The sequence below is a fragment of the Xiphophorus couchianus genome, chromosome 22 (assembly GCF_001444195.1).
Source record: "Xiphophorus couchianus chromosome 22, X_couchianus-1.0, whole genome shotgun sequence".
NCBI lineage: Eukaryota > Metazoa > Chordata > Actinopteri > Cyprinodontiformes > Poeciliidae > Xiphophorus > Xiphophorus couchianus.
The window spans coordinates 6,999,634-7,027,052 of NC_040249.1; the positions used below are offsets into that span (position 1 = coordinate 6,999,634).

The following is a 27,419-nucleotide window of genomic DNA, read 5'->3' on the forward strand; positions in this document are numbered from 1 at the left end:
CATCAGACTTTAACAAGAGGCATCTTAACAGCCTGTCAGGTGCCATGTCCTTTCATCCGAGCTCTCAGAATCATTCAGGGACAACAAAAACCAACGTCTGGTTTAAGATTCATTCAGCCAAAGGTCTGAGGTTAAATATTTTTTTAACACTGATTGAAAATGTGTTTTTATCTGTCATGTAAAAGTGCAAAAAAAAAAAAAAAAAAAAAAAACCCGGATCATCTTTATCCTGTTTCCTCTGAAAAAAAACAAAAAACTTCTCAGAATCATTCACAGAAAACCTCTGCAGAGATCCGGTTAGATCTTGTACGGTAGAGGAGAAATGTGGGACTTTAATCCCTTAAATACTGCTCAAATATGTAAAAGGTGCACAAATAAAAAGAAAATATTTGCTAAAGAGTTGCAATTACAAACGATAATATTGAAAGAATTTGCTCTAATTAAGAAAAATCCATATCCAGCTTTGCACAAAAAAGAAAGTTTGTTGCTTTGTACCAAAGGTTTGCCATAATCTGTATAGGTAGTATTCATCAATAGATGTAGAAAAGGCGCACAACATGCATAACTAAACGAAGAGAAATTTGACGCATTTTTAGAGCAGTTTCCAAATGGTTTAGATAAGCTGTTTTACCCTATGTTACTTTACTTATTACCACAATATCAGAAATATTTTACTTCCTGTTTTCTTCAGGTTCTTCAAGAACACATGTTATATGTGAACACATTTTCACTAGCTACAACCAGCAAAATTAATCTGATTATGACACAGGGATTTAAAATAAACATTAGTGCAGCTAGTTTAGATCAAATAAAAAAAGAGACATTTAACATACTAAGTTTGTCTAATTTCACATGAGAACAAATAATGTGGTCATGACAGGACATATGTCCTCATCAAATGGACATCAAACCTTTTCTTCAAAATTGGAATCTGTGCGCCGTGTTGTTATTTATTTTAAATTTTTCCGGTTAGAAAGTTTAGTGGCAGATTTTTTCTGGCTGTGACAGACTTTTAATTCTAAAAGTCACGATTCTAACCGGATTAATGCTAAACGTTTGACCTGACGGAAATCTTTTCACATTTTTCGTGTGATTTTCTTTTTCAGAAGTACTACTTCAATCTTTGATAATGGTGATAGCTTATAGATGGACAAGGATTCTGTACCATACAGAGGAACTACAGAAGATGAAAAAACGGCTGCACCATGTACCTTGCCGAATATAGCAACGCAGCCGCGAGTGGGGAGACGCAGAGAGTAGAAGTGCAGACCAGAAAGTTGAGTACCATTCCCAACAGGACAATGGCGAGCAGGTATCCGTGGAAGAGCAGATTGCGCCAGCTGCTCATTTTCAACACCAGCCAGGGTTTGTCTGGGTGCAGAAGCCACAGGAAGCCCAGCACTCCACCCTGGATGACCAGTTGAGCGTAGTAGATGTCAAAAACAGAGGGTTGGACGTCAGAGGGCTGCTGGCGCACAGACTCGGACACTTTAGTGAAGGTGATCAGAGAAAGGCTATGGAGAATCAAAGCGAGAGGCGCGTAGAGATACTCCAGAGACTCAACAACAGGAATCCCGTTGGATGCTGTGCAGGGGAAAACAAATTGATAAAAAATTATATAGCCTCTAACTACATAGCCTCTCTTAATCTTGCATAATTGCTTAGGAAAAGTATTTGTACCAACTGAACCTTCTGCCTTTCTCAATATTCTCAAAATTCAACGTGTTTTATTGGGATTGTATGTGACAAATCCCAATGGAGAGAGGGAATTAACAATGCAGTATGTAAATTTTTTACATATTTGTTAAAAATGTCATCATGTTGTGATAGTACAACTTGAGACATGTGATTTGTGAAAAAATTGAGCTCCTCTGCCTTGTCCCTGTGGACCTAGAGCAATCTGCAGAAATCCATATCAGAGGCAACCAATCAGAGCCAGAAAGACAGTTTTAGTGCTGTCTATCATCCTTGCGGAGGCGCTGCTCCAAATTTAACCAAAATGATGGTTTGCTCATGGTGCTGGCTGCAATGTAGGTTTTTGACAACACACAGGTTTTCGAGATAGGCCAATAGAATCTTTTTTGTTTGTTTGATCTGATAAACCGCTTCACTGCTCTTGGCAAAACTGCACAAACCTAATAAACACGTAGGGGTTTGTGGTTGTAATATGACAAAAAAGGTTCAAAGGTTGTGAATGCTTTTGCCGTGTGTTAAGATTTACCTGTGATGACAACAAACATCCCACTCAGGATAGAAATCAACACTGACAAGTGGTGAGATGGCAGAGACGCCACCTTCAGCGCAAAACTGAATCCGAGGGTGAGCAGAGGCAGCAGAGGAACAGTGAAGAGGAAGAGGTTTGCGTACGGGCTGCTTGCTTTGGCCCAAGTCATGAGCACGGAGTGAACGCTGTTACAGATGGCGGGCAGCAGCAGCCTCTCTCCCAGCGATCTGGAGTACGGTCTGAGATGCACCAATCCCAAGGCATGGAGGAGATTTATGAAGACAAGAGAAACCAGAACCTGGGGAGGAAGTGCAAACATGTTCAGCACTGTAAGGGGAACGTCCATTCAAAGAAAAGCAGAAGCGGAAGTAGCCGGTGTCCGCGTGAAAGAATTATTTAATAATTTACAGCCCACAAATAAATTACACCTAACTTCAGAGCCAGTAAATTCTCTTTGACAAATCCTTTTTTTAAATTATTTTTGGCCTTATGTTTCAAAAATGTGAGGTGAATACACATAGTCACAAACTTTGCATTTCAATCAATAAGCTGATTATTTTAGAAACAAAACAAGGCAAACCAGAAGAACTATCATCATTGAAAATATAATTATGACACAAAAATAGAATAGCTTTGTTTTTCTCTAAATTTAATTAGGTTAAATTATGTAGCTAATATCTGATCTTATGTCATGTTTCTGTGACATTTTTTAAATATAAAGTTGAGTTCAAAACACAGCAGTCCAAGAATACCTGCCAGGTGAAAAAATAGAATCATTGATAAAGCAAATCATTTATAAAGTAGTTGTAATAAAGTCATGGAAACCACTAGTCATGACATGCATGAGGCTGATTAAGAGTAAATAAATCATTAAATTTAAACTGTGAGGCATTCATGGCTCAGGCATCATGGGATGGAAACATTTCTTATATCATGATGTTGGACCCATCCTGCACATACCAGAGATTATGGATCACAGATCTCTTCTAACTTATCAAAAATACTTAAAGAGGTATATTTGCCTTATGTTGGAAAGGAAAACAGTTGAAATAATAAGGAAACAGCCCCAGAGACACTAAAACAGACAGCAGCATCTTGGTTTCAGAATAACAAGATTAACATTTTGTGGTGGTTTGCCACCACAAAATGCTTTTCTTTTTATTTTTCTGCTTTTCTTTTTATTTTTTAATGACAGGCAGGAAGTATTATATCAGGAAGTCTACTTTTGTTGTTGGTAAGCCTATTTCTGGACTTTAATCTAATAGAAAACTACAAGGATGACATTGATCATGCTGTTTCTGAGGCAAGAGCAATGAACCCAGATGGACTTTGAAGTGTAATCTAACCGTCTAAGGCTGACAGGTTAGTCAGTTCCTTGGAGCACAGTCGTGTAATAATTCTCAGAAACATTGGTCATCCAATTTAATCTTGGTCTATTGATTCACTGGAAAGCTCACTTTATAAGTTTATACAGTAAATGTTTGAGCTTGTACAGTAAATTACAAAAACTTTCCTTTTTTAACCAACCGAATATTACCCTTTTTTTTGCTTCACTTTCTGCAGATTGAACCAGATTTGATCATCTTTATTTCTTCAAGTTTTTCTTTGTTATAGAATGTGACGTGCTTGAGTTTGAGCATAGCTCCCTTTTTTTTAAACACACTTCTAATATTTTGACCTCACAATTACTTTAAGGCGCCATGGTAATATTTGATAACCAGTCATAAACAAAGATACTGAGGGCTTGGCAAGGTGGAAGAGGAACATACCCACTCACTGAAATTACTAAGAGCTAACTCCACATTGATAAGTGCTGACTCTACTGCAGGTTGACATATTTTTATTTTTTAATGACAGGCAGGAAGTATTATATCAGGAAGTCTACTTTTGTTGTTGGTAAGCCTATTTAACTCCTAAGCTTGCTGCAGAAACACACCTGAGGCCTATCTGTGGACTTTTCTGGGCGGTCGTTCATGGCCAACCTTTGAACAAGGTCATATTCTCATGTCAGTCCGTTGCGTGATAATTCGGTTAAACATCTATCACATGCATGCGTTAATCAACACTAAGCACTTTTGCCTTAGCATTACCTCTGCTCTGTCCTTCAAACCAGCACACAGAGGCAACAGTATGCTTCTGTGCTTAGTGTGCTAGCTTTAAGTTTTTTGTTAGAATTTTATACGAAAGACCAACAAAGTAGTGCACGACTCTAAACTCTTCAATGAAAGTCCAATGTACTGAACTGTCTTAATATGTTGCCTGTCAAAAAATAAATGATGCTGCAATTTAATCTCAGTGTAAAGCAGTGTGTTTTGAGAACATCAGAAGGCAAATGTAATGAGAGTTTAATCTATTGTCTCAAAATGGAAAGAATGTGACACAGCAAAAAGTCTGTTAAAAGCTGCAAGAGATATTCAGCAGAACAATTCAAGACATACAAATAGAGACAAAATGATACAGTTTTGCTGGGTGTGTACTTATGTGTTAGAATGGTCCAGTCAAAGTCCAGATCTAAATGCAATTGAAATTTAGTGTCAGGACTTAAAAAATATAACCACGGTTCCAATCTACCTACTGTGACAAAGCTTGTGACATTATCTAAATTCAAAATTGTCTTCTTTGTTTCATCACATAAAATCCCAATAAAATATCTGTGATGGTAGCATGGCTAAAACAAATCCATTAATTAAGACGTAGAACTAATTATGCAATGTATTGCATGCTGATGTCTATGTAAATGGAAATCCTATAAATGTTAGTTCAACATATGCAAATATAGTGATGTCAGAACGCCAATTACTCTTCAGAAATAGACCAGTATGCAAATGATTTTGCATGTTGTGCACCACTCCTCGCAAGCACATTCTCCTGGTTAATGAATGGATGACTGATTTGAAAGCAATGCTACACTTACTAACCTGGGTGAAGCAGAGAGCAACAGGGAACGGGTAATGGTACTGTGGGATAAAGATGCCAGCGACAAAGTTCCGGAGTTTGTCGGCCTGGCCGTATACGAACACTACCACAAAGCAGAAGGTGGGAATGAGCGGCTTCAGAGCATGAACTGACGAAAGATTCTTCAGTGCCGAGACATACCATCCAGTCCTCCATCTCCCTAAGCTGCAATCAGAAAGTTTTACAGACAGTCTTTTATGTGCATGCACACAATTGTTATCCTCGTATACAATTAACCTAATTTCTGATTTGCACATAAAATCAAGAAACAGTGGAAAACAGATACTTATGTGTGATGTTTGAAAATACAGATAACCTTTAAGTTTCAACATTCAATCGGGCTAAACATGACCTGTTTTATGTCAGGTTTTGTTTTACCAAAAATGACTAAATGCCAGAATTTTGAATGCAGAAATTGTTTGTTTTTTTTAACAACTTTCTTCAAACCCAGGATTTTGCTTACATTTTTGCTTCTTTTGCATTTCAAACTGTATGTCTTGTTTCAGATATTTTGGATATTCTTCCTTAAGATTCTGTAAACATTTCAGTGGAATATTGCCCAATTCCTCCTGACAGTACTGGCCAGGTTTGTAGACCATTTAGGTACATCTTTCAGTTACTAATTTTCTTTTAGTACGTTTAACATCAAAACATCAGCACCTTTGCGTTTTACATTTGGGAAGGTGTTTTCAGGCTTGCAATCTGCCCTCTTTGTTCTCTAAATGTAAGAAGTCAGTCAGACATTAACATTTAATTTTATTAGTCAACAAGACATTTATATTTCGCCTGATTTATTCTGATTTTGCTCATCATGTCTTACAAATAAGTATGTCTGAGGTGTGGCCTTAAAATATAATGACAGGGGCATTTATTTAACTCAAATGCTATGAATGACCCAATTAGAAATGTTCAAAGCGATGACATCATCATACTTATCTCATCCTTCTGGAATTTAACAAATACTTTTGGTAATCCTGACTCACCTAAAACAGGCACAGTTTAGTCTTGATTAATGTCAGACAGTGAGAAAACGTTATGTGCCTTTTTATACGTTGCATGTAAAAAGCTGGTTTGATATGTGGTAGTAGAAGAACATGGGATCTTTACCTTTTACCTAACAGGCATCTTGTCATTCTGTGCAGAGGTTGCTTGCAAGTATCTGTTGTGTAAAGGTATAGTGGATCAATGAGGAATTTGCACCAGAAAGCAATACAGTCTCCAAAGAACAGTCAACAACCAAAAAAAACAACTCACAGGTAATCATGAGATCAAGCTGGGTGTTTCTAAGTGTACTGCAGCTAATCAATGTCGGTCCATCGATCATACAGAAGAGCATTCGTGAAGTTCAAACCAATATAACTATATAATGTCAAAAATCATCTTACAACATGTTTAATTTGTTTCTCAGATGTGTAACGACATCGTTTCACGTCGCAAAATACGACTAAAGGCAGACTAAGCTGAATAGCACCTGTTTTAAAACATATTTTAAAACAACAAAAACAAACATAGGCAAGAGAAACGCTTTTTACTCACCATTTGTAACTCCTCATAAACTCATTATTCAGCAAACGATTTGCGCCAATTGTTACGAGCGATATAACGGAGGTGGGATTGTAATTATTTATCTCCGCAACTGTTTCCACATCTTCCTGCCGCAGTGTCCTTTAGTAATACGCCAGGCTGCTTTCTGAGCTCCGGCTATTCACCTCATCCGTTTTTTGTGAGTTCAGCTGAACTTTGCCCCCGCTCTGTTTGTCTCAGTGTAATTAAAGGGGCCATTTCGCTGGGTCGAATTCAAAAAGTTGGCTTCGTCGGAATAGATAACCTGTTTGGAGTCCAGCAGAAATATTTGTTTACTGACACACAACATCAAACCACCCACGTAAAGTGTCGAACATTTATTAAGACGTTCTTGCTAATATAATGCTGACCTGCAGTTTCACGCTCTGGGGGATAGTTGTGAGAGTTATGGTCTTATCAACGATTATACATTTTTATAGGCATATTTAGCAACAATTAACTTATCAGGATAGGTCAATTAATCAAAATGCTTTCTTTCTTCGGCTTTAGAACCAGTTTTTTTTTTAAAAAAAAGCCAAATGTGTCTGTCTAGATAGGTCAGGTCCGCTTAGGTAAACACGCAGTAATTACATGGGAAGATAGGACCCTAAAGCTCAGGCAAACACATCAGTAGCGTGAGGGGCTCCCGCTTTCATCCAAATTGCCATAGCAACCGGCTGCAGAGAGGCATCAGTCATGCGCATTAATTTACTAAATAAATTAGGCTGGTCATGGTTCTCTATTTAAATTAATATGAGAACATTTATTATTTATTATATATTGTGTTTGCTTGTTTGATGTATGATTGCCAAGCCTTGGTTGAGGGTCATTACTGACCACGAAAAGAATCTCCTGGAAGTCATCGCAAAGATATTTCACAGGATGTTGCTGTTCTTGATATTTTACAAAAATAACATTGTAAAATGTTAAACAAACCCAGCTTTGCTTCGCTGTTTGTTTGTATTTTTTTCGCTGTTGTTATTGTGATTCATGAAACAACTAGAATTTAACACTTTGAGCATTGGATAGAAATGCAGTAGGACACAGCACTCGCAGAGAAAATAAAAATAAAAACATCCTTCCACTGGTCTGATGTCTCCTTTAGTATATCGTAGCTGAAGGGTCTTGGTTTGTCAGAGACAGCTGGCCACACGAGCACCCATGGAGAAATGCCAAGGCCAATAAATAGCAACGCAACAGAACGAGCAGGAAAGGATGAATCTGCACAAGAAATTCTTTTTTTTTTTTTTTTTAGGTTTTAATCTGTTCCTTGTCAAGCGAGGACAGCTTCGAATTAAGAATTTAGAAAAGAAGCCAAAAGAAGCATAATTTAGTCTTCTTACTTGACCCATTCAGAGGAAATCATTCAGCTTAACAGCGTTGTAATTAACTTCAACTAATGCACCTTATTGTTGAAACAACTTCTTAAAGGTTTTATTTACAACGTCATTTTAACGCATTACTACATTTGGCCAAGACTATTTCATCAGGCCTCACAATCCCTGACACAGAACCTGATTCAGTTCTTTTGAACGCAATGACCTCATGCCTCATAGTCAACACAAAGCCTGCAGGTTTCCGTCACAGTAGTCACTTTATAATCTCTCACTTCATCTACATGCTGACAGCAGCTGACTAAAACAAATGTGATATCCCTCCACCTCCATACACTACCGTCACATTCCCATCACTATAAACAGCGTATGTGCTGTATGTTTATCTTGTCAGCAAGACGCTGTTTGTTCTTTGCTTTCAGGCCCACCAGCATCTGCTACATCATTTGAACTTCTAGACTCAACAGCAAATTGTAAACTGCACCCAAAATGCAATCCTCCGTCACTCTCCCGCTTTAGCTTTCTTTGTAGCCATTACATTACCATTAATGTAATCTTTAACTTCTTTCACAGATTCTCTACTGCAAAATATTAAAATTACTTCCACACAAAAGAAAAATGTTTGTAAAATAAAAAAAATTACTTTAAACTCATAAATCCGCCAGGAGTATTAATATTTTTTGGCTTAGTTGTGGTCAGATTCAAATCCAATAACATACAATTCACTTCAGTTCATTTGTAGTAATATAGAGTTCAGTTGATCATTTTAATATTAAAACGTTGTCAGTGTAAGGAAGCCAAGCCAATGACATCTCTTCATTACAGTAATCCCTCCATCTGAGTATGTTTTAACTTTGGAAATCAAACTTCAAGTATGTGCAACAAGCTAACTATGATTTCCAAAATGAGTTCCTAATGTTTTAACATAGGAGAAATCAACAGTGATAAAATAAACTCGAGGAGATAACGTCCCATAAAACAGCTGGCTTAAAGTAAACCCCTTCACGTTGTTGTTCCACCCACTGCTGGATATTATATCAACCAGAGTAGCTCGGGGTCATTTAACACAACGGGGTTGGGTTACAAGTTTGACACCACATGCTGTGTTAGGTTTTGAGCTAACATGTCATTTTAACGCAAGCTAAGGGTGGATTCAACAGAAATCCAACAGATCCAACAAGCATTTCTAAATAAGTCATGTATGGGTTAAAAAGAATGATTCATCTTCTGTATAAGCTTTCACTACAGGGTGAAAAACATCTAGAGGCCATTTAAAGTGGAGAATTCACTAGTTCCTGTAGTTTTACTAGTTATTGTGATCAAGTGGAGAACATGCAAAGTTCATGTCAGCTGATACAACTGTTTTCTGACTTTATTAAATTCAGGTAAAGTTAGGAATGTAGCAATAAAGGGGGGTGAACCATCCATAAAAAGATAATCATTATTTTATAATTGTATATACTGTATCTATATTTATAACACACATTTCCACATGTGGAAATGTGTGTATCACATGTGATTCACATGTGATACACATCGTTCATACATCATTCACATGAACAAAGTTGTGTGAACCACATGTGTGGTTTTCATGTGGTCACATGTGATTTTCATGTGATTTTTTTGTAAGGGCGGACACATAATCCCACCGTCTGCATCCCCGGCCCGTCTTTCTTCGCCTCAGGCCCTGGCTGGGCCCGCCAAAGTCTCGCTGCACCGATCTACGTCACCCTCCCAGCTCATCGTTCATCATCTCTCCATTTCACCACCGCCGTTCATCGCATTGCCTTTCCACCGTTTCATCGCTCTGGTTCAGCCACGTCAACAGCTTCTCTCACTTCCGCATAGCCGCTGTGAACCCGCTCATCAGCACCTCCCATCGAATTTTTCCCGCTACGCCCGCCTCGGTCTTTCGGGGTAAGACGTAGCATTCATGATGTGCAACGCTAGGAAACGCAGGAACTTTTATTAGTCTATCCTCTTCCCGAACTTGCAGGCACTATTCATATGCGTTTCAAATGCTTCAGGGCTTTTAACTGAATGAATGCATGAATAAATTAATAAATAGTAGCCTTCCTCCCAGCAGTGAGCCAAGGTGGATCACCAACCTCTTTTCTACAGCATCTCGCACTCATTTACTGTAACCAAGCCCCCAATATATTCCTTCTTGAACTTTATTATGCCCTGCACTGGACTTCCTGCCCCTTGCACCTGTTAAACACCATCTCATTGCATCACCGCATCACCCCAGCTGGCCTTAATCTACCAGCATCCTGCCATTCCACGCCTAGCGCCATCCCCAGCTGGCCTTTATCTGCCAGCTTCACATCACTTTCCCCCTTTTCACAGCAATGTCGCCTTTTACAGACTCAAGTCCCAGCCCGTAAGCCCGAGTTAGCGTAGCTTCTCCCACCTGCTCCTACTTTCCTCGTCGGGAATTCCCCGGCCTCAGCGCTCCCTTTTTGGGGGATGACTTTCTTAACCTACATTGGGAATGCTCATCCGAGCTCATTGCAATTCACAGCTCGATGTCCTCAGCCGAGGCCCGAGCGCCAAAGAACTTTAATTCATGTAGAGTACAGACCAAAGGTTTGGACACAACTGTGTGTCCAAACTTTTGGTCTGTACTGTATGTCAATAAACCCTTTTAATCACTGTCTTTCTCTGTCTGAGTCTCTCCACCCCTCTTGAAAAGTCAATAAAATGCTCCCCCTGTCAAAAATCCATCCACAAAACCTGATTTGTCCCCACATGTCGTGCAGGACCCCCCGCATCCCCAAATAATGAGAGTTGACCACCTCTCTTGAAAAGTCAATAAAATGCTCCTCCTGTCAAAAATCCACCCATATGGCCCAATGGGTGGGCCATATGGGTGGGTACTGCAGGAACCCCCCCAAACACAGAGGGGTTGACCACCCCTCTTGAAAAATGAATAAAATGCTCCTCCTGTCAAAAATCCACCCATATGGCCCAATGTGTCCCTATATGTACTGCAGGAACCCCCCAAATAATGAGAGTTGACCACCTCTCTTGAAAAATGAATAAAATGCTCCTCCTGTCAAAAATCCATCCACAAAACCTGATTTGTCCCCACATGTCGTGCAGGACCCCCCGCGCCCCCAAATAATGAGAGTTGACCACCTCTCTTGAAAAGTCAATAAAACGCTCCTCCTGTCAAAAATCCACCCATATGGCCCAATGTGTCCCTATATGTACTGCAGGAACCCCCCAAACACAGAGGGTTGACCAGCCCTCTTGAAAAATGAATAAAATGCTCCTCCTGTCAAAAATCCACCCATATGGCCCAATGTGTCCCTATATGTACTGCAGGAACCCCCCAAACACAGAGGGTTGACCACCCCTCTTGAAAAATGAATAAAATGCTCCTCCTGTCAAAAATCCATCCACAAAACCTGATTTGTCCCCACATGTCGTGCAGGACCCCCCGCACCCCCAAATAATGAGAGTTGACCACCCCTCTTGAAAAGTCAATAAAATGCTCCTCCTGTCAAAAATCCACCCATATGGCAAAATTTGTCTCCACATGTTCTCCACGACCTTCTCCCACATACTGAGGTCCTGCCTACGTCTTTCTCAGATGCTATCATTCCATCAGTCAAACATTAACAATCACATCCTTTTACTTTTTCGCTTTTCCATATGGAGTGATTAGAAGAGGTGGAAGAAAAACAATATTTTGGGGTTTCTTCATAGACCTTGGGTTTGTGTCCTGAGATTTCAGTTTAATATTTGTTGACTTAATTGGCGGAAGATCATCTTTCTTTGAAAATGAGATCTCTTTAAGCTTATTTGTCAATTCTTTGATGTTGGCATCTTGCAGTTTTATTGTTGCTGCATACGTTTTTATCTCTGCTTCTTGGGCTTTTATCTGTTTTCTGAGAGCTCTAATGTCGGTCTGACTCACCTGCATTTTATGCAATGTATCTTCCGGCAGATAGTCTAACTTAGACTTGAGATTTTTCACCACATCCTGCAGATTGTCCTCCTGAACCTTGAGATTCTCAATTTCTATGTCTTTCTCTTCCAGTGTTTTGGACAATCTGCGGTTCTCAGCGCGATACATTTTGAGTTTTTCCGTTTTCCTGTCGGTGTCTGGGAGAAGTATAATATCTCCTTTCTCTTCATCTAACCCTAACCTTTGCACCTTTGAATAAGTTGCTCTAACCATTTTAAATTTCTGAGCATTCTCATGGTGTCGCAGAACTTCCTTATTTAGCTCTATAATCTTACATTCCTGTTCGCGAATTAAATCTGCCTGTATTCCAATTTTTTTCTCATTAGAGTAAATTCCTTCTGTGGCTCTTTTGGTTTTTGTCAGAGCTTCTTCTCTCTCCATATTCAGTTTCATATAATCCTCCTGTGTACGCAGGAGGTCTTTTTCAAATTTGATCTTACTTTCCTTTGAGCTCTGAATCGTTTCAGCCAGCTTTATCTTGACCTGCTCCACTTGATTCTTAAGTAACTCATTCTCTTGCTGGGACTTTTCTAGCAGTGTCTGGGTTTCAACAGCCTCTCTCTCAAGACTCGCTGTAGAAATTTCCAGTGTGTGTTTTTTTTTCTCCAGGATTGCTTTGTCTGTATGAGCCTGTTCAGATTTCTCCTGGAGGATTTGGTACTGCAAATCTAGTTTTGACAACTTCATCTCAAATTCATACAAAGACTTGTGTAGTGACGTGACTTCCTTTCGTAGGCTCAAATTTTCTTCATCTTTGTGTTTTATTCGCTTCAGTGTTGTTTCTTCAATCTGGCGATTTCTTTTCACTTCCACTTCTGTCTCTTGTGCAGCTTTGCGTTGTCTCTTAATCTCCTCTTTATGAGCTTCGATTATCTTTTGTTTTGCATCCAATGCGGTCTTAAGATTGCCAATTGTGTTCTGTTTAGCTCTCATGACATCTGACTGTTTTTTAAGCTCAACTTTAAGGGTCTCTGATTCATTTTTAAATGTGCTTGCTTTTAGGATAGACGCTTCTAACTGTAATTTCAATTTTTGGTTGTCATCCGTAAGCTCCTTCACCTGTTTTTCTGCGTCCAGGGCTCGTTCTTTGAACCCCTTCAGTGATTGCACTAGCTCAGCCAGTTCGCGCCTCCGTCCGATTTCCGTAAAGAGTGAATATGACTTATCTGCAAGAGTTTGTTCCGTGTTTTTTAACTGACCTTCTAGTTCCTGAATTCGTTTGTCACTTTCCTGAAGTTTAGTCGAAATCCCTTCATATTTGTTAGTAAGTTTAAAATTTTTAACCTCTAGCTGTTTTATTTCTTTCTTCTGCAAACTTGTGATCTGTAGTTGCTTCCGTAAATCTTTTTCAGTTTGTTGTAGTCTCTCCTTGCACAGATAAGTTTCTGTTAGGTTGTCCTCTTGCCGTTTTGTTGTGTCTCTAGCTTTTTCACCCCCACTTTTCATAAGTTTCTTATGGGATCGGGGACTATTAGTTAATTGATCCGAGCTGGCCTTGGTCTGCGAATCTTGTGTTGAACGCTTCATTTTCTTCTTGTTTTTGGATAGCAATCGTTTTGCTTCTCTAAATCACAGAAAGTACTCTTACTTTGGAACTCTTGGAACTCAATGACTTTGACATAGTCAGGGTCATTGACTATATCAAAGTCATTGTCTATGTCATCACTATGTCATGAGTGATGTCATGATCTTTGTCCCCATGACATCACTGCTCCTGCAGCAGTACAGTGAACCCTCATTTTTCGAGGGAGTTACATTCCAAAAAGAACCCAGATAGGCGAAATCCACAAAGTAATGACCTTTTTTTTTTATATAATTATTACACAATAAAATACTCCATAATACATTGAAATCAAAGAACAAAACCTTTTTACAGGCCCAAACATTTGTTTAACAAATAAAAGTACTCTATAAACTTTTTTTTTTCTTTTTTTTACAAATAACTACTGTACAGCAAAATAATTTTAATCATCAATACGAACTGAAGGCGGATTTCCGTGCCCGAATTGCGGAGATCAGCACCGCCCCACCGCAACCCGAGTCATTGGATCAGAACGGGAGAAAATAAAAAATGATTCTGAAAATAAAAATACAAAGTACAGTAGGACAAATAGTGACTCAAGTGTATTTCACTGCTCTTCTGACTGAGCTGCTGCATCCTGACTCCGCCCTGTAGCGTAAACAATGAGGGTCCTTCCGGCACCTCCTGGGAGGCTCAGTCTCTGATCACAGCAGCTGATCACTGATGGGAGCTTTTTTTTTTTATATAAAAAAAAAAACAACCTTTATTGCAGATGTGGCAGCACTAGATTGAAATCAGGAATATTGTGTAATTTAAATTTCTGGACCCAAATAAGTTGCTCCACAGCGCCACCCTGGGAATTTCACCCAGGGAACATTACCTTCTTCTTAAGGCACACAGGTTCGGTCATGCATCGATGGAGACATCTAAGACATTTTCAAATGTGCAAAAAGCTGTTTATTAAATTCTTTTAAAATACTCTTGTTTCTAAAAGCAGTTCATCCTAACAAAAAAAAAAAACGGAAGAAAACAGAAGAAACTACAGTAGCTGAGGTTACCGGCAGAAGGGGCCACTATAGGGACGGAATCCACCAAACAAAAACCCTTTAAAGCACCAGACGCAGTGAGACAACCCAAACTCGGAAGACACCGTCACCACACCGCCACCGGACCTCAGCAACTGCCAGCGGAAAAAGACAAGTAATAAATGCAACAACCATAAACTTAATACAACAAAAGAAGAACAGAATCAGCCCAAATAAATAAACAGTTATATAAAGAACCAAAAAGGGCTGGAAACAAAATAAAGAAAACACAGAAAATGCAAGTTAAAATATCATCAGCACCAGGTGTGGCCCTCTGGCCACGCCGCAGCAGGAGGCGAACTGGGCGCGCCTATGCCGCACTCCAAACACCATCTTAATCAGGGCGTGTAGCCGCCACCACAGTCCGACTTTGATTAGTAACGTGCAGAAATCCGGGAGACAACAGAACAGCAATGGTCCAAATATGGGGAGACCTATAAAAGTTAATTAGTCACCGTTTCAAATAGAACTGCAACAAACTGGAGCTTACAATGAGCGTCAATTCCTTACCTGCCAATCCACACAAACGCGCGCACACACACTCGCTGATCGAGGAAGAGGAGGAGAGCAGCGCAGTAGCGTTTCACCTACGATCGCACTTAAATTTAGATTTTCTGACAAATAACAATAGTGCGGGGAGAGCGGAGACCTACCACAAGGAAATCAGAGCAGCATGCACCACACTTGGCGATATGTTGCCTTTTTACCGCCAGAACCCGAGAGACGCGGGCCGCACAGTGGGATCATGAGGAAGACCTGTCTCCGACTTCTTCTTCTTCTTGAGTTTATTGGCGGTTGGCAACAAACTTTAAGTAGCATTACCGCCACTTACTGGTATGGAGTGTGGTTCTTCTTCTTCTTCTTTTTGTTTGTAATGGCGGTTGGCAAGCAACGTAATGGTGTGCATTACCGCCACCTACTGGTATGGAGTGTGGATCAGAACGCAACTTAAAAAAAAACAACACGAAATCCTTTCTATCAGTTTAGTTTTCTTAAGAAATTTTATGAAATAACATAAATATTCAGAGGAAGAGGAATATCCCAAAATATCTGGTATTTTTAACTGTAACTTATTCTTAAGAAGCCTATATTCTAATTTCCTTCTCTCCTCGGAGTACTTTGGACATAACAATAAAACATGTTCTACTGTCTCTTCTTGAAGACAAAGATCACAATTACCTGATGGATGTTTCCCCATTTTAAATAGTGTACTGTTTAAACCTGTATGACCAAAACGTAATCTGGATATAATGTTTTCTTCTTTTCTACTTCTTTCTGTTGCCCTCATTGCACCAACTGTCCTTTGAATACAATAAAGCCATCTACCAGTTCTTTCTTCTTCCCACTGCTTCTGCCATCTTCCCTTAACCTTTTGTTTTATAATAGATTTTATTTCCTCTTTACTAAAAGGAATCAGTATCTCAATGGAACTGTTTTTTGAAGCTTGTTTTGCATATTTGTCTGCCAACTCATTTCCTTTTATTCCTATATGCGATGGAACCCATGTAAAAATGACAATTAATCCCATGGCCTGAATTCTATAAAGTATTAACTGAATCTCAAATAAAAGGTCTGGCCTACTATTAGACTGATTATGCTTAATTGAACATAATGATGAACTTGAATCAGAACAAATTAAACTTCTCAGAGGACGAACCTCTTCAATCCATCCTAATGCCAGAATTATTCCCATCATTTCCCCTGTAAACACTGAGACGCCATCAGAAATCCTCTTACATTTTTTAATACTAAATCCTGGAACGATAAACGACACCCCATTGTTGCTACTTAAACTTTTAGATGCATCTGTATACACTTGAACATAATCAAAATATTTATTTTCTATATATGATTGCACTGAGTATGATTCTGAAATATTTCCTTTTTTCCTCTTCTCCAACAAAGATAAATCCACAATGATTTCATGAAACAGAGATGGATGGACCGGTGATAATGGAACTGTTTCACTCATTTTTATAGATGATAAATCAAAATCTTTCACGTCACTCTCTATCTCCCAACCAAAGGATTTTAAAGTCTTTTTCCCCTAGGTTTTAAAATTTCTTGACATGGATGGTTTTCATACTGACCCTTTAAATAACTCCAGTAAGATAATCTTAACTGTAATCTTCTGAGGAGTGTGGTTCGAGATGGACTATCTATTTATATAAATATATATATACTCCTACAAATAACAATAATGAATAAACTAAATAAATAAATCATACGCACATATATATATATATATATATATATATATATATATATATATATATATATATATACATACACACACATTCATCCATTTTTATACTTAACTTTATACTATACCTCTCTAGATCATGCACATATTCACAAACACACCTACTATAATCAAATTCTGTGAAGCAATTTAGTTTTCTTTAAATATTTAATAATTATTTGTATGTGTTTACTCCCCAAATTCTTCCTCAAAATATCTAATAAATTAATCTTTTCCTTAATACATTCAAACTCTCTTCTCATGCATCTTCTTTCTCTTTCATACTTATGACATTCTAATATAATATGCTCTATTGTTTCATATTTTCCACAGTAATCACATTTGCCATTATCATGCTTTTTTATTTTAAAAAGTGTATAATGAAGTCCTGTATGTCCAAATCATAATCTTGTTATCACCCTTTCCTCCTTTCTATTTCTTCTCTCTCCTACTATTTTCTGAATTTTATAAAACCATCTTCCTGTTTTTTCTTCATCCCACCTTTTTTGCCATTTTTCCATCAGTTTTCCTTTAACCATACTCTTTCCCTCAGATTTACTTGTTTTAACTGTAAAACTAATAGGATTTTGAATTGCCCTCTTTGCCATTTTATCTGCTCTCTCGTTTCCTTCAACCCCAATATGTGCTGGAACCCACACAAATATAACTATTAAACCCATATTTTGTATCCTAAATAATGTATGAAATATTTCTAATAAAATGTCCATCCTACTATCTGATTGAGTGTTCTTTAAACTTAATAATGCAGAGCTTGAATCTGAACATATCACTGTTTTTAATGGTTTTATTTCTTCTACCCATTGTAAAGCTAATAATATTGCCAACATTTCTCCTGTGTATACTGATAATCCATCTGTAATTCGTTTTCCTATTTTTAAATTGAATTCTGGTACTACAAAAGCTACTCCTATTTTTCCATTTATTTTTGATGCATCTGTATAAATTTGCATATATTGATAATAATTGTTTAAATGCATCTGTACTGAATAACTATCTGCTATGTAAGATTTATCTTGTTTCTTTTCCATTATTGACATGTCTACTGTTGCTTCTGGTACAATCCATGGTGGTGTTATTGATATTGGTGTCTGACTTATTTCTGAACTATTCATTTTAAATTCTTTTATTTTATTTTCAATTGTCCATCCAAAACTCCTCATTTCTTTCTTTTCTTTTTCCCAACATGGACTTAAAATTTCCCTAGTTGGATGATCAAATTTATTGCTTCGTACATTTAACCAGTAATTTATTTCTAGTTCTGTTCTTCTTAAATCTAATGGCATTTCTCCCATTTCTACTTCTATTGCTGCTGTTGGTGTGGTTTTAAATGCTCCAGTACATAATCTTAATGCCTGGTGTTGAATAATGTCTAATTTGACCAGATGTGTTTTAGCTGCTGAACCATAAACTATACAATCAAAGTCTATGTTAGATCTTATCATTCCAGTGTAAATCTGTTTTAGTGATTTTCTATCTGCTCCCCAGTCACTGCCAGCCAAGCATCTTAAAATATTTAAGATTTTTTTACATTTATCTACCACTTTTTGAATATGAATATTCCATTTTAGTTTTTCATCGAACCATATTCCTAAAAATTTTATACACTTTACTTGCTCTAATTCTTGATTATATAATTTTAATTTTATTTCCTTGTTTAATTTTTTCTGAGTAAATCTCATTACTTTTGTTTTTTCAACTGAAAACTTAAATCCCCAGTGCAACGCCCATTTTTCTATTTCAATAATAACCTTTTGTAATTTTCTTACAATGAAATCTACATTTTTCCCTCTTTTCCAAACAGCTCCATCATCTGCAAACAGTGAACATCCAATTTCTTTTCCAATATCTTTAAATACATCATTTATCATAATTAAGAACAATAATGGACTTATAATACTTCCATGCGGAGTTCCATTTTCTACTTTATATTTTCCTGAGATCACTTCACCAATTCTAACTTGTATTTTTCTATTTGTTAAAAAGTCTTTAATCCATTTAAATAATTTTCCTTTAATGTCCAACGTACATAATTTAATTAATAATCCCTCAACCCACATCATATCGTATGCGTTTTCTATGTCAAAAAATACTGCCACTACACTTTCTTTATTTACTTGTGCTTTTCTAATTTCATGCTCTAGACATAACGTTGAATCATTAGTGCTCCTCCCTTTTCTAAAACCACTCTGAAACTTTGATATATATCCTTTACTATTTCAATAATATGCGATCCTATTGTTAACAATTTTTTTCTCCAACACAGTTTTTTTACATATATTATCCACATTTAAAGCCTTATTTTTTTGTTCTTCATTTTTACAAACTACCAATAGGTTTCCATCTCTCAAAATCTTTACCATTTCAACATCTCCAATTTCCTTTTTTATTTTTCTTGACACCACAATGGGGCTGATGTTATCCTGTTCTTCTTCGTTCTTAAGTTTTAATATTATTTTAAATTCCTCCCTCACAACTTTCCTCCTAACTATCCTTTCTTCTTCGGAACTACTTCCTTCCAGTTCTCGTTTATTTCCTTGATTATCACCCATTTCCTTTCCTTCATCTGTTTTATGCCTTCCCCGTCCTCTCCCTCTTCCTCTCCCCACTGGCGTCCACCCTTCAAAATCCATGTCTTCCTCATTTCCTGTCTCCATTTCCAACCAAACCATTCACATACCAGTTTATGCCAAAATCCGCCTTTTCCAACTCTGATATGTGTTTTGTTTTGCCAATAACTAAAAAAAGTTACCTATAAAGGTATAGAAATAAGAAAATGCTTCAAAAAATACTATCAAAAATTGTATGCTCTAAAAGAACAAGGAATGGACAAAGCTAATGCACTACATGTCATCACCAGAGGTGGGGACTCGAGTCACATGACTTGGACTCGAGTCAGACTCGAGTCGTTAAAATCACGACTTGAGACTTGACTTGAAAAAATGCTCAAAGACTCGGACTTGACTTTGACTTTCATGCCATTGACTTGGGACTTGACTCGACTTGAAGCTGTTTACTTGAAAAGACTTGATATTTTTTACTCAAAGTCTTAAAATTTAAAACACATTATTTATAAAGTGGCGTCATTAATTAATGTCACTCATTCCGTATCAATATGCGCAGACCGTCACTATGGTTTTCCTCTCTCCTTATGTATGTATGTGTACGTAGCTGCAGCACAACCAATCAAATTAACAGGATTTGGACGTTTAAAAAAACGCGGCAAAGCTGCAGAGCTCAGGGAACGAAATACGAAATAACCGCTGGAATATGCTAATTTCTTTTGGCTACGTAGGTTATGAACTTTCGACTAAAAAACGAACTGCAACTTGTAAAACATGCAAGAAGAGAATATCGGATGGAGATGCCACGACGTCCAACTTTGTCCGGCATTTGAAGCTTCACAAAGATCGGTAGGTGGCGCTTTTCTTTTGCTGTAAGATAGTTGACTTTAGCTAACTTCGTGTTAGCATGTGTACTCCGGGTTAAATTGGTGATTATTTACCATAAATCCGGTCCTTCAAATGCCTCCACAAATAATGTGCACCGTGTTAGCTCAGGAAGCCGGTGGATAGTGAGCGGGGCTCCGGAACAGAAAGCAGATTCTGGACCTGAACACAGGGAACAGAGTCTCTCTGTCCCATCATGATGATGAGCCGGGTCTAGTATCATCTAAGGATGGTTGGTGTATTTGAAGACATCTACGTTGGGAAATTATATTGACAATATATTGTTTTGACAGGTCAGAGAAAAGAGGAAAAAACTGCTGTTATGGTTCTTTGTATTGTGCTGTGGAAATGTCAGCATTTTCGTCTTTTTTTATTGAATATCAAGTTTAACAGAACTGGGCAATAAAGTGGTCCAATTTAAAAATGTTTTTTATACTTTGTGTTCAGCTACACATGTTCTATCATTTGAGATAAATACATATTTTAAAACGAACAAATGGTCTATTATTTGAATTTTTTGTATAATTGCAAATTATAAAAATAAAATAAAATAAAAACGACTCGAAATGACTTGAAATTAAAGGTTCCTGACTTGAGACTTGACTCGACTTTTGCCTGTCTTTACTTGAAACTTGACTCTGACTTGAGGACAAAGACTTGAGACTTACTTGAGACTTGACTCGGACTTTAGGACAAAGACATGAGACTTACTTGAGACTTGCAACACAGTGACTTGGTCACACCTCTGGCTGTTAGCATCCAATTAGCACACAGTGCATCTTAAGACTGAAGTCTGAGATCACGGTGGGTGGATAATTGAATCATAGCAACCTTGAGATGAGTCTGTTCTTAATGGTCCAACATGACAGCTGAGTAAAAATAGATGAAACCATGCAGTCTATGTGAATGGAGCAAAAGTTATTTTTTAACCCTCGGCATAAACCAACTGATATAAGTCTGAATTTTTGACATATTTACTTAATATGCACTTAAGTTACTTAATTCAATACCTAATGAAATAATGTAATTTTTTAATGTTGTAATTGTAGAATACATCATATGTTTGGCAATTATATGTAGTAATACAGTATCTTACACTGGAAAATAATTGAAAATATCTTATTTTGATTTAAATATATTAAGTTAATAACAGAATAAAATTCTATGTTGAAATTCCTCCGGCGACCAAAGATGCTGCCGCCGTTTCTGGGCGCTACCCCGAGCCTCCAGTGGCCGCTCTTCGGCACATCCTTGAACCTCCAGCCGGCCTATCAGGGCCTTTGGCCGTTTACCTGCGCCATGGGGTCAGCGTCCTGCGCCTTTGGCAGAGTCTTCTGCAGCAACTCCAGCTTCCCCGTCGTCTCCACCAGAGGTCCTGCTAGGTGTCCACCTCCTCCACAGCCGCCGACCGGATGTCCTGCAGCTGGCCCGTCTCCGTCGTCATCCCCGGTCCGGTCCTCTTTGAGGGGTCCGCTCCCAGTGACTCCGGACTTGCTTCTGGGGGGCCTGCATCAGTTTCCCAGGCCCCCGAAAATTTTGGGGCATTCTCCTGTTTGGCTGCATAGCAGACAATAAGATTGACTTTTTTTCTTTTTTAGGAATGTGTGGTTTTCAAGTTTTCATTCCATTCAAGTAAAATTCTCAGTTTTTCCACTGTTAGCAGACAGACTGGCTTCTGATGAAACAACGCTCTTGGTCTGGCATCTGCCCGTTGCACACAGTACGGATAATCCTTTTATGAATGACTTGTACTGTTCCTTTAAGAAAACCTTGGAGACGTCAATGGATAATTAATGGGAAACTACGGTTGTGACAAAGGAGCAGCACTGGGTATGGTCACACTCGGTAACTTTAATTATGTCTGACATTACTCCAAAAATGAAGTATGTTCAAGATTATTTCAGGGTTTTGTTTGTTGTTTTATTTTTTCAAAAGGAAAAGCTAAAGGACAAACAGCAGCCTGTATCTTGGCAAAGCAGGTGGTTAATGTTTTTGTTTGAGACAAGCAGCTACAGCTTGTTGTCATTATACTCAGAGGTGTGACCAAGTCACTGTGTTGCAAGTCTCAAGTAAGTCTCAAGTCTTTGTCCTCAAGTCCGAGTCAAGTCTCAAGTAAAGACAGGCAAAAGTCGAGTCAAGTCTCAAGTCAGGAACCTTTAATTTCAAGTCATTTCGAGTCGTTTTTATTTTATTTTTATAATTTGCAATTATACAAAAAATTCAAATAAGACCATAACAGCAATAAGACCAAAAATAGACCATTTGTTCGTTTTAAAATATGTATTTATCTCAAATGATAGAACATGTGTAGCTGAACACAAAGTATAAAAAACATTTTTAAATTGGACCACTTTATTGCCCAGTTCTGTTAAACTTGATATTCAATAAAAAAAGACGAAAATGCTGACATTTCCACAGCACAATACAAAGAACCATAACAGCAGTTTTTTCCTCTTTTCTCTGACCTGTCAAAACAATATATTGTCAATATAATTTCCCAACGTAGATGTCTTCAAATACACCAACCATCCTTAGATGATACTAGACCCGGTTCATCATCATGATGGGACAGAGAGACTCTGTTCCCTGTGTTCAGGTCCAGAATCTGCTTTCTGTTCCGGAGCCCCGCTCACTATCCACCGGCTTCCTGAGCTAACACGGTGCACATTATTTGTGGAGGCATTTGAAGGACCGGATTTATGGTAAATAATCACCAATTTAACCCGGAGTACACATGCTAACACGAAGTTAGCTAAAGTCAGCTATCTTACAGCAAAAGAAAAGCGCCACCTACCGATCTTTGTGAAGCTTCAAATGCCGGACAAAGTTGGACGTCGTGGCATCTCCATCCGATATTCTCTTCTTGCATGTTTTACAAGTTGCAGTTCGTTTTTTAGTCGAAAGTTCATAACCTACGTAGCCAAAAGAAATTACTCGCGGAAGCATATTCGAGCGGTTATTTCGTATTTCGTTCCCTGAGCTCTGCAGCTTTGCCGCGTTTTTTTAAACGTCCAAATCCTGTTAATTTGATTGGTTGTGCTGCAGCTACGTACACATACATACATAAGGAGAGAGGAAAACCATAGTGACGGTCTGCGCATATTGATACGGAATGAGTGACATTAATTAATGACGCCACTTTATAAATAATGTGTTTTAAATTTTAAGACTTTCGAGTGAAAAATATCAAGTCTTTTCAAGTCCCAAGTCAATGGCATGAAAGTCAAAGTCAAGTCCGAGTCTTTGAGCATATTTTCAAGTCAAGTCTCAAGTCGTGATTTTAACGATTCGAGTCTGACTCGAGTCCAAGTCATGTGACTCGAGTCCCCACCTCTGATTGCCAACCAGCGGCTTCCAGCTCAGCAGGGGGCAGTCATACTCGATTTTAACAGCCACCAAAACTCAAAAAGCACCGAAAAGGCATCAACATATAGAAGTAAGTAAATTCGTTATGCTTGATTGTTTAAGGCTTAAACGCGTAACAGGTTGCAATTAATCATATTAATGTCTTAAAATGACCTACCTACCCATAAGTGTGTAAATAACAAGAATAAAACAAATAAATACGAGCAAACACTGAGATTCACTTAACTTGGACATCACATAAAACTATTGTACCACCTTGATAATGAAGCCTAATCTTATGTCTTATGAAGAAAACTGCCAAATCAAAGAATAAATGTTATCCCTCTGAATATAACAGCTAAGTAATAATACCCACTGGCTTTTTTTTTTTAATCAAAATTGAATTTATTTTCTTTTTTGTAGTTCTTTAGCCTCAATTAAGTTATTCCTTTTTGTTTTATTTTCTTTTTCAATAAATTTATATTGTATTTTTCTTAATGTACATGTGCTTTTATTAGTATTTTTATATCTGGTTTTAAGTCTTGAAAAGATTTTTAAAAATGAATGGGGACAGAACATGCAAAACGGAAGTAAACCAGAAACAAGAAACACTTTCAAAAGGTCTAGAATGGTGATAAATTATTAAGATAATATAAATAACTAGAAAGAAACAAACCTTGTAGAAATACTGTTAAAGAAAAAAAAAAAGTGATATTAATCAGTTCATTTTTGTGCAGTCTTTCTTATAGGGACTGTGAGGAACAGACAGACGGCAAACTGAGAAGAATTGACGCAGCAAAGTCACTTAATGAGGAAAACACCAGACACGAAAAAACTAAACCTTTTAATAGTAAACACAAGAAAACAAAAAATGAAAGCATTTGTTGTAAAATATAAAGTAAAAGCAAGCACAATACAATCAGAGAAGAAAATATAAAACGACTTTAAGCTGTTAAACACATAGTACACGAAAGTTAAATGGACCCTTTCAGTCATTCTGCATATTGTTTATGTCAGGTTTCATTATCGTGCATAGCAACTAACTCTTTTTCCTTTTTTATTGACCAACAATTTTTTTTTCCTTTACCAAAACTTGGATGGAAGAGTCCGTTATCATTGTACATTGTCCATTATAGTACAGGATTAATTGAAGTGATTTAACAAGTCGGCGGGAGGTAGTGTGATTATTTTGGGGTAGTGTGATTATTTTATAACATCAGATTATTTATAATCTGATGTTATAAATCAGATTATAACATCTGATTTACACTCCACATTATCATTGTCTGGGCAAACAGTGGCTGCAGTGAGCGACTTTAACCACTTCAGTAATAAAAATTCAAAGCAACATTAATTAGTGATTGAGAAATAATTAAAAACATAAGCACCTCAAGCAAAGCCATATAGTTATTTATTAACAGAACATAAGGTCTTCTTTGTGTCACGAGGCCATGTCAGTAAAAGGAAGATTACCAGCTGCAACGAGTTTAATTCAATCCATCTAGCAGACATAGTAATGCACAGGCTTGAAAATAGATCAAAAGCTGAGGTTCAGACAGCAAACTAATCTTGTGGGGGTCTTACAGAAATCTTAGATGTAAGGCGCAAAACAGTTTGGCAGGTCAGAGGTGGGGAAAAGAGAGTAATAATAAAGGAAAGTAGGATGGGACCTCCACCTCAAAGCCTTTATGAAAACATTTTTTTTTTGTCAAACAATTTCACTTCATGTAGTGGCTCCCTTCAACAATGAACAGCATTTGTAACAGATACAGTGCACACATGTCTTGGGAATGAAAGTGTAATTATGTTCAACTTGGCATGAAACCAAACTAAACATATGTCAACAAAGCCTACATTCTAAAAAAGCAGGAGCAGAACAAACAGGGCTTGCTTTACCTGCTTATAGGGCTGCCAACTTAAACATATTTAAAACTGAACCAGCAACTTAACTAGCATTAATTCTGTTGCATGTACTCTTCTCACTCTCTCTGTTCTGCCTTGATGTGGTGAACACATTTCAGTCCACAGACTTGACATCATGCTGGGTGAACTCTCAAAACCTTTCTACTTAAACCCGAGCGGTTAAAAAAAAAGCCCCGAGTGGCACAACCTCGTTGATATAAATCCTGGAAGGACCTCTATATATGTCAAGTTTATTTGATTAGCACAATTCATGCATGAAGTCATTCAATAAGCTCCACAGAAAAAAAAACACCCTAAGGGGGAAAACATACACACACACACATGCAAAACAAAGCTCTGATCCAAAGCCTTTGAAATGCACAATCAATAATCTACACGTTGGCTATGTTGTCAGTCCATCACCAAACCTTGATGTTTCTTTTAAAGGGTGCACCTCAGCAATAGGAGATCCTGGTGGAACAACCCTGGTGGGTCCTTGCTACAGAAACACAGAACTCTAAACTGCCAGCAGCTCTTCGTGGATGACATCTAGTGGCAGCTGTAGGAAAAACACTGAAAGTTGTTTTTTTTTTTTTTTTTAAATCAGCTGTGCAATCTTTCTATAAAATTAGAAAAAGCAAATTGACACTGAATATCACGAGGTAATCACGAAATATCAGTTTTTGAAAGAGAGTATGAAAAGAATTACACATGAGTCTCTTTTGGTTCTGGACTTCAACACCAAATATTATTGTATAGATTTCTGTTTTCATAGTGCCTTAAATGTGTCAGGTTTTCATCGATGCAATATGGCTCTCGGTCCACAAGGGCACAGTCAACAAGGTGGTTTGTGTAAAGGGGGAAACTATCACTGACTTTAATGGCACTGGACTTTAATGTGGATTCTGTGCCTCTCCACTCTTTCTTAAGAGCTGGGACCTTGATTCCAAATAAATCTGAAAATAGGCCTCTGACGATGTCTATACAGGAGTGACTTGACTCAGGGAATGCAACATTAAAATGTTTCTGAACTAAACTGACTACCCCGAAACAAAACACAGGGAGAAGCTCTAACCAACAGGGTTTTGGGGTGCATATCCTTATTTGCCTCCTTTTCTGAGGTAAATAAGATTGGTGGTTAACATCGCTTTCTCGTGCAAGTATCGGCTGATCACCAATCCCCCAAATTTAAGGAAATCAGGCCTGATTTATTGTTGCAGCCCTACAAATCAACCTAACCCACAAAGGGAAAACATGCTAGTTCCAAGCAGATTCCAGGTTGAAGATAACCTAAGGTGAGTTTTAGTGCATTTTAAGACCACTGTATTTTGTAAGGGCATGTCAATTTTTTATCTCAATAATCACCACAATCCATCTGTCCATTCATCTTTGTCTGTAGCTGCTTGTCCTTGCAGGGTTGCTTCTTGGGGCTGGTGCTCCAGATGTCACTGGGTAACACGAAGGTTTCAGCCTGGACAAGTCTCCAGTCCATCACAGGGCAGCACAGTTTTATTTTTGGATTGGAATAACATGCACAACTCCACGAAGAAAGACCCTAAGCCGAGATTCTATTTGAATATAGCATAATACACTGTTTTAAGATAAGGTCTACTCTTCTGTGACCAACTTTAAAACCAGAATCCCCCCCCCCAGATCCGCATTCCAGCAAAAACGGCCACCATAAATTATGGTTAGTAAACATTTACATGCCCGCAGAGTGTATTAGGCGTATAACTAATACACAGAGCACTAAGAAATGAGAGTAATCAGTTTATCACACACAGCTGCTCTTGGCTCCACCCTG

The 27,419-nt window shown here is 37.9% G+C and overlaps 1 protein-coding gene across 1 annotated transcript; it reads right to left on the reverse strand.

Annotated features, from left to right (window-relative positions):
• Positions 1 to 180: 180 nt before the first annotated feature.
• On the reverse strand, positions 181 to 27,107 carry LOC114137830 (uncharacterized). Its single transcript, XM_028006663.1, has 7 exons — positions 26,981 to 27,107; positions 23,700 to 23,769; positions 21,661 to 21,874; positions 5,321 to 5,339; positions 5,143 to 5,243; positions 2,222 to 2,522; positions 181 to 1,584 (listed from the first exon to the last, which is right to left on the reverse strand). The coding sequence occupies exons 1-7, from the start codon at positions 27,105 to 27,107 to the stop codon at positions 1,178 to 1,180; spliced, it is 1,239 nt and encodes a 412-aa protein (XP_027862464.1). The 3' UTR covers positions 181 to 1,177.
• Positions 27,108 to 27,419: the final 312 nt, after the last annotated feature.

Coding starts and splice junctions, on each gene's coding strand:
- LOC114137830 (XM_028006663.1), bottom strand. CDS start 27,107: ATGGACTGGAGACTTGTCCAGGCTGAAACCTTCGTGTTACCCAGTGAC. Junction 2,523..5,142: donor TTGCTCTCTGCTTCACCCAG/GTTAGTAAGTGT, acceptor CTTCCTCCCCAG/GTTCTGGTTTCTCTTGTCTT. Junction 1,585..2,221: donor GATGTTTGTTGTCATCACAG/GTAAATCTTAAC, acceptor TCCCCTGCACAG/CATCCAACGGGATTCCTGTT.